A 12,987-nucleotide genomic window follows, 5' to 3' on the forward strand; every position below is an offset into this window, starting at 1 on the left:
TGTTGCTACTTAAAGATTATTGGTAATTCATGTATATTACTACATATATATCGGAGGAGCAGGTGTTATGTTCATCAAGTAGTTTAAGTTCAGATATAACATTTACTTAACTGTATTTAACTACAGCACATGTTTATAAAGTACATTTTTAATTTACCAAAAAAACAAATGTTAATCTTCCTAAACATGTTTGTTTGTGGTCCATGAGAGTTGAACGCCTCTGGCACCATTTGTAAGATAGGACCCTGAATGTTGGTTTCCAAAACACTTACCTAATGTAGGTGCATTACTGGCAACAATTACAACTGTTGTTGTGGACAAGACAGTTATGAATTGTGGGAACATTAAGCTCTGAATACTGCTCAGTAACAGTTTGAGGTTAAGAGTGCATCACTTTATTGGGTTGTTTTTAAACATTAATTTGAGGGGATCGGTTCACTGTGCATGGATGTACTTTTGCAGGAACAGCCTGTTCACAGTCTCAGTGGAAGTCATTCACACACTCCCAATCCCGGTAAAGGTCTCATCCGTTTGTCATCGAGATGCACAACTGGAGTACTTCAGGTTCTCATTTGCACCTGCAATATTTGCAAAATGTCAGTTTGTTGTTTTCACAAAGGACATTCTGCAAAGAGCTCCACACTAGTGAACATATCTTAGAGCCCCATGGTGCTGTGTAAATCAGCTGGTCAGTCAGTGATTTGCACATAGAGCAGGCAACACTCTCTCTAATCATTTGATCAGCAGCCACAGCCCTATCTCCAGTGTCACTCAAAGGGAGTCGAATATGGATTTCCCAATATCAAGACACAAAGATTCTTGAGCAGGGATAAAGCTTAAGCCTCGCAGAAGCATTCAAATTATTCCTGTAGTCTTTAGCATTTCATTACAAACAGTACTGTCTGCTTCCAAAAGGTTTGTTTTACTGGTGGACAAATATATTCTTACCGCCTTAATGTCAGGTAAAAAGCATTGGACTTATCCTTTAAACAGGTTGTAATTTGAACACTTCTTCATCAGTCACATATTTAGTCAAAGGATAACTTAAGAATGTGTTGTCATATAACACATTGAGAATTGAGAGGTCTGTGAGTTACAGCCTAAAAATATCTATTCCCGCATTTCTGAGACAATTCTGCTTCAGATGTTAGATAGAGCTTCTAAATTAGAAAGCTTTGGTCCAATTGGGATCAAGCAGCATCCACACTCCAACAGCGTCAATATACAGCTGGCAATAGTATAAATACTGCTTTGTTTATGAGTGCAGCTAACAAAGTCAATATAGTCAATCAGAAGGCTGCGAAAGAGAGAGTGTGTCCGGAGGAGGGAATGTTGACAAGCCATAGTTAATGTAGAGTGCGCTCGGCAGCTGACAGTGGGGAATTGGCTGGGGAGAGTACACAGACATTATCAACACGTTTAGGGGAAGGCTTTAATAAGTTGCTCCTTGGGGCTACTTCCTGCTCCTTAATTATTATTGAATTAGGAATGCCACAAAGCTAATTAAAAGTGCAAGGTATTTACTGTGGCAGCAGAAGAATGAAAGGGAGTAGAGGAGCAAGTGAAATGGGAAAAAAGGGATAAAGCTGAGATGGAAGCTGGGTATTTGAATTGTTTTAAATGCATTATAATGCTGGAACATAAAGCTACAATTATATATTCTTGCTGCATTGGACTAAAGTATAAAACATTGATAAAACCTCTGGAGCAATGCATCCTTGCTAGAGTTAAAAGGGAAAATAATTTTTTTTTTTTTTAAGGGTCTATTTGGGCTTAAAAATGGTAGGTCTACTGCCTCCTCTTGCTGAAGCTGTGCTCTGGGTGTTAATGTGTCCACTGTGTGATATATAAGGGAAGTAGAACATGTTTTGTTTTGTTTTTGCAGTCATTCTTGATTGGAAATGTCATGTTCTTTTATTGAACGACAAGGAATACAAGTGTGCCGATGAATGTGAATGAGTCACAATGAATGAAGTGAAGTGGTTGTTTTAAAATAATTGAGGGTCTCTTTTTCTTCGAATGTAATGAAATGCCAGAATCTTCTCTCCTGTTCTACTCTCTGGGGCTTCTTACTTCCTCTGCAACAACAATTGAATACAATCACCAATGCTGTATAAATGAAGTGTTTTAATACTGTTATACTAAGCCAAACTTTTAAATGTAATCAGACAGAGATGCCGTATGCTCGATTGGCACAAACTGCAAGTGTAACACATGCACCAAAAAAGTGAATGCTGAGCACAGAATTATTTATACGAATCAGTTTCGATCAAACCTCTCTAATATATATAAATATTGAAATTTCAGTGTGTGGACCAGCACATCAGAAGTCTAGGTTGCTCAGGAGAAAATGGATACTGTGCAACAAAGGTGTAAAGACACAAAGCAGATGTTTTTTGGAAAAGGTACAGAAAGCTATAATATGTATTCCCTCTTTCTTTCAGATAAACATTTGATATACATATATATTCAGTTACCTTGAATTTGAGAGTATCCTGGTTTTAATTATTTGTACCTATTTATTTTATAACTATTTTGATATCATTTAGTGTTATTACTTCTGTTAATTATCCCTATTTAATATAAACTAATGGTTTTATTTAATTTTAGTAGCTAAGCTATATATTCTAATTTTGGGAACCAGGACTCTGTATTTGAAATGTTATTTCAGATTCTTAAATAAAATGAAAGAAAACTTATCACATTACTTCTATACACATATAGTTATAACATATTCAACATAGTATCAAACAATCAATCAGTTCTTTGCTCTCAACTTGTGAAGAGGAAAATATGCGCAAGTTCTTGTCCTACCACCGTTGTGGGTAACTGTAATAGTTCTCTTCCTTTAGATAGGTCGATGGGTAGCTCGCCAGACAAGGGTATCATATAAGAGGCAATGCTCTTGGGGAAAAGTAGCAAAGTCGGTCAATCTACATCAAAAGTTGTCCAAATAACTACAATCAAAATCTACAGTGCTAATGCTACTGAGTCATCGTCCCAAAAGGATTAACAGCGCATCTCACTTCCTGGTAGACGGGCAGAAACGGGGCGGGTCTAAACTTTGATTGGCTTAGCCTTGCTTTACAACCATTTTAGATGGACAGGGGATTTATCTAATCACACTCATTTAAATGTTTTCATGAAGAATTGTCTAAATCATGTTGTCCTAAATTGCATATTGTGTATCTATATTGTTTATATTTTAGTTTCAAATAATTTATATTGTTTGTGTATGTAGTGCTAAGCCTTAAAATAAAGTTGACATTTTAGTCAGTGTTATTTCTCAGTGTTTTAGTAACCGGGGGTTACACAAGACTAACACAAACCATCCCAGCAGAGTGTGGAAGTTTCTTATATTGAACAAATGTTGTGTTCTTTCCACAAGTTAATTACTCAGTAGAGAGCTTAATCTGCCGAATCAGGGCAAAGTGGATTAGGAGATGAGAGCGTTTAATCAAAGTGTTCTCTCCGTCTAATTACACATCCCATTTCCTGACACAACACACACACTGTTATCTGACACTGGATTTAAACATCAGTGCCTGTGTTTAGCTGCCCCCCCCCAAGAGTGAGTGATCCTGCCGCCTGCATGTGACGAAATGATGGAAACATTAACACATGCATACATACTCACACTCAAGGGACACACACATACATGCAGAGAATGAACACCATTTATACATATTGAAATAAATAATCTGAGGCTTTGTGGTTTCACTGCAGTGTAGAGCAGAACTCTAATGGAGCCTAATCACACATCACAGGCATCACTTATACCAGTGGGGATTAAAGATTCCTCTTGGGTTTAGTCTCATCCGTGTATCAACTTTAGATGTTGTGTTTGCCTGCATGAAAGACGATGAGAGCGGCACTGGAGTGGTGGAAATAGCAGTAAGAGTGTCAGAGGTGTGAGTTCACACATAGTGAGGGACTTCTCGCATTGCGTTACAGGTCCCCACCCGACATACTGGCCTATGATTGGGGGAGAAGAGCAGGTGTAGTCTTTGAGTTTCCTGAAAAGCGCTATACAAGTCTCATGTATTATTATTATTATTATTAGTCTTTGATCAAGTATCCATAGTGTTTGGATATGTTCCCTCATCTCTCTGATAAGAAATAATGAGAATGCATTACGACTCAGAAGCTAAAGGGGAATTACGGATATATTCAAAGTAAATATATGTAGTTCCTATGGTCTTAGACAGTCCTTAATATAAGTAAATAAACATGCCTCATAATCAATTTTAATCACGTGCATTCACATGACAGGAAGTAAAACAGCTCTTCGCAATTTTGTTTCTATAGATGGAGAGAGCCGTGCCGCTACAACACCGCTAGCGCACCACTTGAAATTGTCGTCAAAGTTCACATTATTTCAACTTTGACCTCGTTACCACTGACCTTTTGAAGCGCAACCAATCAGATAACAGCTGTATGTGGCAGAGCAAGCTAGCAGTGGAGGTAACCATAGAAACAAAACTTAACTGACTGTTTTCAACGCAATGCCCAACCCTGCGGTGAGCAAAGAAAAAAAAAAGAAATCACATGAATGCCGCTCAACTCACCTTCCTGCTGAAAAGCAAAGCTGATGAATAGCACCCGAGGAGACCATGATAATTGGACTGTGCCATTCTCATGAAAACCATTGGGGGGTTAACAGGAGATACTTCACCCAAGCTACTTTTCTTTTATACGAGAAATGTCTTGGGAGAGGAAGTACGAACCTCTTGGTCAAAGGAGTACTAAAAATGTTTTTTTTAAGTCATCTGTTAATTAAGTCAGGCTTTTGTTACCCCTCCTAAAGACTGACTAACTGTAACTAATTTAATAAAATCCTTATTTTTTCTCAAACTTTCCCTGCTATCCACGTTTTATTTGCACCCACGTCCTTAGCAATTAAAGTCTTGAACTTCTCCATAGACAATTAATTAGGAAATATGTAATGGATGACACTGAGATCACCCAGCGGAATGATCCTTGTGTGCATGTGTCAGTCAATTACTTCTTACACACACTGGCTCTTGGTGTCATCTCACACAACCTGCTCACATGAACCCTGCACCGTTACATCATAGCCAAGACTAAGCCAAACAACTTCCACGGTAACTGATCCTGACCAATCAGAGTGGCTGTGGAAACCTGATCACTGGGCTCTCGAGTCATGCCGTTTGGCAGGTGCTCATTTATGTTCATCAAATTTGTGGTACCATAATGGTCTAATGAAGTATAGAGGAATGCATGTTGTTTTTGAATATGATTAAATCGCCCCCATTGTGCCCTGAAAGCACAATTTAACAATTCTTTATTCTTTGCACAATCCTTGCACTGAACCTTGAGATGAGTAAATATGTATTTTCAATCTACCGTTTATTCAAATCAAGGGTAAAAGCGGTGTCAGCATTGAAATTGCTGCCGGGCTACTCTATTAATCCAGCATGCTGGAGGATAAGTCATCTTGAAGTTTTTGTGAAGAAACATGTGGGTGTTTGTAGTGAAAAGAATCTAAAGCTATTCACTATCATGTCACATCCTCTACTCACAGAACACACACGCAAACATTGCGGCTCGATCGGGTGTCTCTGTGGATCAGAGAGCCTCCCAGACGAGGACATCTGCTGAGCTAATAAACAATAATTTTGACAAATTGTTACGGTCCGATCACTCAGCCACCTTCATAATTGCACCACTGAAAAAGCCATCAGATGCTGAGTAAAGACATGACAGACAGCTCTCTGTGCCAGTGGAAGGCATTTCTGGACTGAAGCCCAGCTGCCTGAGGAGAGGACACAAAGATTCATAGCCAGAGGGCAACCTGGACAGAGTGGTTAGGGAAATTAGCAACGCCACCCACCAACACATGCATGTCATTTGATGGTTGGAACTCAAGCTAACTAGATAAAGAGATGTCCTTCTGCCAGGGGACTGTTTAGTACCGTTGGACAAAATGTCAAACTAGGCAACTATGAGGGCAATGGGGCAATGGCGATGATGAAGGCTCAGTGGGATGCTGTAACCTCTTCTGGCTGCAGTACAAAACACACAGCTAAGATGATGATGATGGTGGTGTGAAGCTGAAGGTGGTTGTGACTGGGATGGTGTCAATGATGGAGGCTTGGCAGTGTATTTGAACTTTCATGAACCCGGAACATTTTTGAAAAAGCCATAATAGGTTGTCTGTGCCTGAGCCAAGCAACTCTGAGGGTGTAGACAGGGATAAACTCCATGACTCAGACTCACAGTTCTGACAGACCGGCTGAGTGTAAAAGGTCATGTGATAAAAAACAAACTTCGAGAAAAATCAATCCAATATAAAGGATTTTAATTCCAAGCCACTGACAACCTGAGAGATGATGAAAAGCCAGACATCTTCAAATTGCCTTGTCAATCACAGCAACCAACAAAAATGACAAAAATAAATAAATACCAAGGGGGAATAATAGATCCAGGGGGAATCTATTACAACCGTGTTCCTATTCTAACCCAAACAGCAGTGCGACATAACCTGTAAGCAAGTTTATGAAAGTAATAGATGTCAAATTCTATGATGACATAGATGACAAACTCTTGCAGCAAGACATCAAAAACCAGCTGTATATTTATAAAGAATTCACTCAGATGACCAGACTCTCATCACACACACACACACACACACACACACACACACACACACACACACACACACACACACACACACACACACACACACATCCATTGTCATCACAGTTTGTTTTTTAAGACATCTCTCTTTCCTTGTTGTTTTCACTTTTTCAGTTTATATTCAAGAGGGATACAAGGACAGACCATTTCTGTGCAGTAAACAAAGCAATCCACAAAGACAGCTTTACTTCCTTGAACACAAGGTAGGTGCAGCAAATACAACATGCTGGCACTCCATAGAGACTCACCGACTGGCGTATCTTCATAGATGAGTAGGTAGGTCGAGAAGAAGTAGTTCAGGAAGCGTGGTGGCTGGTTGGAGCCTGGGATAAAGAGAGGCAAGAATGGTGATTACAATGATGTTCGAGGACTATTAATTGAGGTTATTGCTTTGATAATAATATTCAAGTGAAACAGTTCGATTTTCATGTAAATAATCTCTACTTTGTCAAATGTATGTCCATTGATTCAAAGTATAGCCTGATAGCTTACTCTTACTTACTATCCTGAGAGCTTTGACAAATGTTGGTTTTGCTCTTTCACATTCTCAGAAGCAGCAGCAGCAGTTTGAGTTATATGATACAGTAGAGCTGTGTACTCTAGCAGCATTTGTCAAGTGATCTTTAGGAAGGATAGGAGAAAAAAACTCTACTCCAATGAACACTTAAACTGAAAAATGCACTGATGCTGCTGCCACTGCAGACAGCCTTGTTCTTTTGTTTCATACAGACAGTTTCCATACTGCTTCCAGGGGCGGACTGGCCATCTGTAGAATCTGGAGAACCACAGAACGGCCGGTCGTCAAGGGCCCTTGACGGCCGGCCGGCCCTTTAAAGAAAAATAGTTTAACGTCATCATTTAAGTTGCGCTGACGGCCGACAGAGGGCGACAGCGGCCGCTAATGCAGTTGTGTGGTTCTTATCTGTCAAATAATAACACACGAAGAAGAAAAAAGACCGGCCACACGAAGAGAAGGGATTAGACGCCGCGGCAGACAGGGAGAATGAAAACACATGGATACAAATCAAAGAAAACTAAAAGAAAAAGGTGGGGCCGAGAAGGCCAGAGAAAAAAAGGTGAAGTCACTCGCAGGCGAAGCATATAAATGTGGCAAATTGACAGACCTTTTTGGCAGCAGCGCTGCTACAAGCACTATCAGCAGCAGTTTAGAACAAGTGCAAGATGATGATGAGAATGATGAGGGCGCGAGTTCAGATATACAGCCAGCCTCCTGCGTTCATGATGAGGGACAGAGTTGAGCTGCTGGAAGAACCAGCTCAACTCATACAAGTACAGGGTAAGAGCAAGAGGTGGGTGAGAATTATCCCTTGAACTCAGTGGCGTTTTCTCCTGAAGGCCAAGGGATGCCAGGCTTCCCCTGAATTTAGGATTGTAGTTATAATTTTAATAAATAAATAAAAACACTTTGTTTAGTTTCGGTAATTATTCTGCCGGCCCGTCTCTCCCCCATTCTCTTTGAGTATTTTACAAAGAGTGAAACAGCGCCCCTCTAGATGTTATGGTGAAACAGTAGATTGCACTCTGTTGTGAGAGGAGGCTAGCTGAAATTGGCTTCCCTTGGTGAAAAAAAATTGAGGGATTGACCAATCAGATGAGGCTCACGTCATGCCTCACAATCCAATCAAATCGCATCAACTTCAGTTCATACTGTAACTGTCATCACCGCCCTTAAAAAGTAGCAAGCAACTGAAGCAAGTGCAATTATGGAGGGTAGAGATTGAGTATTTCATCAAAAATAATTGTACTAAACTTCCGCTACAGCAGCAACTAAAAATGAAATCTGATGACAGGCCAATGATCAAACTGGAGCTGTGTACAGAGAGGAAAAAAGGAGCGAATCGGACATAAAACTTTAAATAATAAACAGCGGATTTCTAACATTTGACATTTCATGTGGCCGGACTGGGTCTGTTTCCAGGGCTGAATTTTAGTCCCAGTCCGCCCCTGACTGCTTCCCAGGGAACGCATGCCCCCCCCCCCCCCCCTCTTCCAGGAGGCTGATGTATTCAGTGCAAAAAACTGTACGATTGGCAGGGGCAAACTGCCAGACAGTGCATGATATATGGGAACATTTTAAGGAAACGATATAAACATATTTATATCTTGGATTTACACACCTCTGATCAGGAGTTGCTAATGTAAGTTTGGCAGCTTAACTTTTTTGATAAGAATACCGACCTTGGTTTATTTCTCCTGTGGTCCATTGGTGTTTTTGCCATTTGGCAAAACAAGCTCGCCAAAATAGCTTCACCGGTCTGGCAGTATTTTAAGGTGTCCGAAAAAGACAATAAAATAGCGGTATGCAACGTGTGTGAAGCAGAAATCCTGCAGCTCCGCCCGCTGTGAGGGACTGGTTAGCGGAGCAAAACACACACTAAGAGTTAGACCTAACACACTTAGCTATTTTATCTACCTCTGGAACTAGCTAAACTAGTTATAAATATGTTTATTCTTCACTGTCTGGTCACTCATTACTGGATCAGCGAGCTGCATGAGACGATACTGACGGGCTGTCAGGAGAGAGAGAGGGGGAGAGAGGAAAAGAGAGCGCTTCCGCTCATTTCTCCCGTGTAATTATCCAAAGTTAATGTAAACTTGAATAATGTACTTCATTTGAATGTAATAATTATGTTGGTTGTTGTTTGTGGAAGTGCATCATGTATTGAAAAATGTATCTGAACTTTTCGATCCGTTACGATTATAAACTGAAGCAATATAAAAATGAGCCCCGTTAACTGAGTTTTAAACATCACTTTAAATGGAAGATCCCCATAGCCCCCACCCACCCGATCGGATCGGCGATTGGTATCGGCCGATACTGATTCAGGCGATCAGCCCCAAAATACCCGATCGGAGCATCCCTAATATTTTTGTTTGGTAACACCCATTAATTGTTGTATGTACAGTATATTTGACTGTTTCTATGTTCCCTCTGCAGTGCATCAATCAATCAGGATAGGGACAGATACTGTACATATATGTGATCTTGAACAGCAAACCAACAAAACAACCCCCCCCCCCCCTTGTATATTCTGGCAAAATTCAGCTTAACATCTTATACACTGCATCTTATTTCTACCTAAAAAAAAATATATATTTTCGGATCACCAATTTGAAAGGCACTTAACAGCCGATATAAACCTGTGCAAGCAAAGAACATCAAATTACATTCGGAGCATTATACTCCTGTCAGGTTTTCTTAGTATGTCGATGCTTTAACTTGAATTAAAATGTTTACATAGTCTGTGTGTAGGTATAGTCCTTCATGCCTGCAGGGAAAACACTTTGACACCATGGTAAAAACAAGTAAGCTTTTCATAAATCTGTGAAAAAAGCTGCTGTAATAAAAGAAAAACCTCAAGAAAAGGTGTATTTTCAATCATAATAAGTGTTTACATGGAATATTAAGACCAACATGGAATTGAACTCGCATTGATTTCTATGTTTATGAGAGAATATTACAACGGCACATTTGTGAAGGATGTTGAAGGAGTAACAGTCTGCCGTGTTGGACATGGATCTGTGGTGTCAGAGGCAGTGTGATACAAGCTGTTTTGTTGGGAAGATCAGGGAACAAAGCTGACAGTCTTTGATCAGCTGAGCTGTGCGGCAGACCACAGAGACACTAAAGCCAGAGAAGGGGAGGCCAGTCTGTTTGAATGAGAGCGCTTGATAGGATCGCTGCCTTGCAAGTGGGAGCTTTTCCTTCAGTCATGTGCCCGCCTGTGCGGAAGAAGATGCTTATCTCTGGCCTGCCAGTGTGGCTGTTAGTGGGTGCCAAGAACATGGAGCGCGCTTCACTGGATTGGGGGTGGTGGGGAGGGAGGGAGGGGTTACAAGCGGCAGACCACAGAGACACTGAAGCCAGAGAAGGGGAGGCCAGTCTGTTTGAAGTGAGAGCGCTTGATAGGATATAGTGTTCCTACACGGACCCTCACTATTGCGGTAAGCATGTTGTCACTTCCAGTTGTTGTTGTCACCTCAGGGCTATCCTGTGCGTCTGTTCTGCTGCTGATAGCTTATATTATCTTAACCTAATCGATCGTTTTACAATTCTTGATCACGGCAGCTACCTGAAGTTGTAATCACACGTTACTACAGCTTAATCACTCACAACTCTCCTTCTCTTAGCGACTGCAACTCCACTAGGGTTGCCAACTTCCAGAAATGGAGAAACGGGACACATGCATGTATCCCCCGCATGTTTCTGGCGGATTTAGTTACTTTTTTTTGTTACTTTATTTCGGTTTTAGGGTTCGGGTTAGGTTAGGGTTATGTTATTTAATTATTTTGGGGGAGCCAGCCCCTAGGGTTCGAAAATGTTTTTGGGGGTCAAACCCCCCAAAACCCTCAAAATGCATAGAAAACTATGCATACCTATAACACAATACAACACACAATGGTCTTACACCTGCATTAGGCTACTACATCACATTGTACATCAGCATGTTCAAATCGGATAGGTGGGCACTAGGGACATCTGGGCACCTCGATGTACAATTGGCTATTTTGTCCAACATGTTAAAAAATAAAATATTTGAAAAATGGTATTAAGTAATGCAAAGTATACATGATGTGAACATGCACAGTACATCATTATTAGACTTAATGTTATCCTTCAACCAACCATTTTCCCAGCATTTTCCCATCAATCAGCTGACTGACTCTCTTTCACACACACACACACACACACACACACACACACACACACACACACACACACATGCAAGCATTGTGCCTGCCCTGTCATCTAAGCGGTCCTAGCGCCCTTCGCCTACAGCACACAAACACGCAGCCAGACACACTGCATTGCGCGCAAACAGAAAAATATTTTTGATTTTTCCCTTTACACGGGAGTCCGGGACAAACAAAGTCCCGTACGGGACACGCCCCTTTTGGCTCAAATACGGGGCATCCCGGCTAGTACGGGGCGTCCCGGCTAATACGGGGCGTCTCGGCTAATAAGGGACGGTTGGCAATCACAGTTGCTTACACTCCTTTCGGGTTTGCTAACGGTAGCTACTTTAGCTTGATAGCCAGCCATGGCTCTTTCCCCACCCTCGGGTGCTATTTCCTGCTCTATCTGTCTCATGTTTGGTTACTTCCCTACCTCCTTTACTTGTACCGATAGGCCTACATGTGTTAAATGTAGTACAGTTTCTAGGTTGGAGGCGGGAATCATAGCCATAGAAGCCCGGCTCCGCATTTTGGAAAGTAACTCAGCTACAGTAAAGCCCATGTTAGTCGGTGCGGACCGGCAAGAGGTAGCTCTTACCAGCCGCCCCCCGGCAACTCCTGAACAGACTGTTCAGAAGGGGCATAACGTGAGACACCCGCTGAGAAGCCAACTCTGGTTATTGGTAGCTCTATTCTGAGATACGTGAATTTAGAGACCGATGCCTCCACAGTCACATGCATACCGGGGGCCGGAGGTGACGTTGAGGCGCATCTTAAACTGCTGGCTAAGAATAAACGTAAATACAGTAGGATTGTCATTCATGTCGGTGGTAATGATGTTTGTTTACGCCAATCAGAATGCGCCAAAGTTAATGTGGCGTTGGTGTGTAGATGCTAAACAATGTCGGACACCGTAATTTTCTCTGGTCCCCTCCCCAATCTGATCAATAACGACATGTATAGCCGCATATCATCATTTCAGCGCTGGTTGTCTTGGTGGTGCCCAGCAAACGATGTGGGCATCGTAAATAATTGGACAGCCTTCTGGGGAAAACCTGGTCTGATTAAGAGAGACGGCATTCATCCTACTCTGGAAGGTGCAGATCTCATTTCGGCAAACATTTCAGGGCTTTGTGGACGTAATCCATGACAAAGTGGAGTTGAGACCAGGAGGCGGAGTCGCAGTCTTACACGCTTCTCTGCCCTCTCTCCTAGGCAGTCATCCATAGGAATCCCAAACCCAATAAAATACCCAATATTAACGTTGCGTGTGTCTGCCCAATAGTGCTGGGGGGAAACGATTATTTTGAAAACGATTAATCGGGCGATTATTTGATCGATTAGTCGACTAATCTAACGATTATTTTTCTGTTGTTCAATTCATAAAAAACGTAATGTAAAAAAAACGTAATGTAAAAAAAGAAATGTTCACGATACTGTGTCTCAGGTAGGGTTGGGAACCGAAACTCGGTTCCAGATGAGAACCGATAAGAAAATGCCGGGTACCGGGTACCCGTACAAAATACACCTTTTCGGTTCTGCTTAACGGTTCCTAAACGCGGTAGACCCTGTATTCCAGCGGGTCCGTCTGTACCGCGGCGACCCGGTGGAATACAGGGCGGACCTGGA

The 12,987-nt window shown here is 41.6% G+C and overlaps 1 protein-coding gene across 4 annotated transcripts in view; it reads right to left on the minus strand.

The window, feature by feature from the left end:
- The window catches only part of cdh23 (cadherin-related 23), a 221,556-nt gene that overhangs the window by 186,888 nt on the left and 21,681 nt on the right, over positions 1-12,987 (minus strand). For all 4 annotated transcript variants that reach the window (XR_004569981.1, XM_034226090.1, XM_034226097.1 and 1 more), the window contains exon 3: positions 6,909-6,983. Coding sequence is in view for 3 of the 4 variants with exons in the window: in XM_034226090.1 (XP_034081981.1) it covers positions 6,909-6,983 (75 nt within the window). In the remaining variant the exon portion in view is untranslated. The remainder of the gene's footprint in view (positions 1-6,908; positions 6,984-12,987) is intronic.

Source organism: Gymnodraco acuticeps, unplaced genomic scaffold, assembly GCF_902827175.1.
Source record: "Gymnodraco acuticeps unplaced genomic scaffold, fGymAcu1.1, whole genome shotgun sequence".
Classification (NCBI taxonomy): domain Eukaryota; kingdom Metazoa; phylum Chordata; class Actinopteri; order Perciformes; family Bathydraconidae; genus Gymnodraco; species Gymnodraco acuticeps.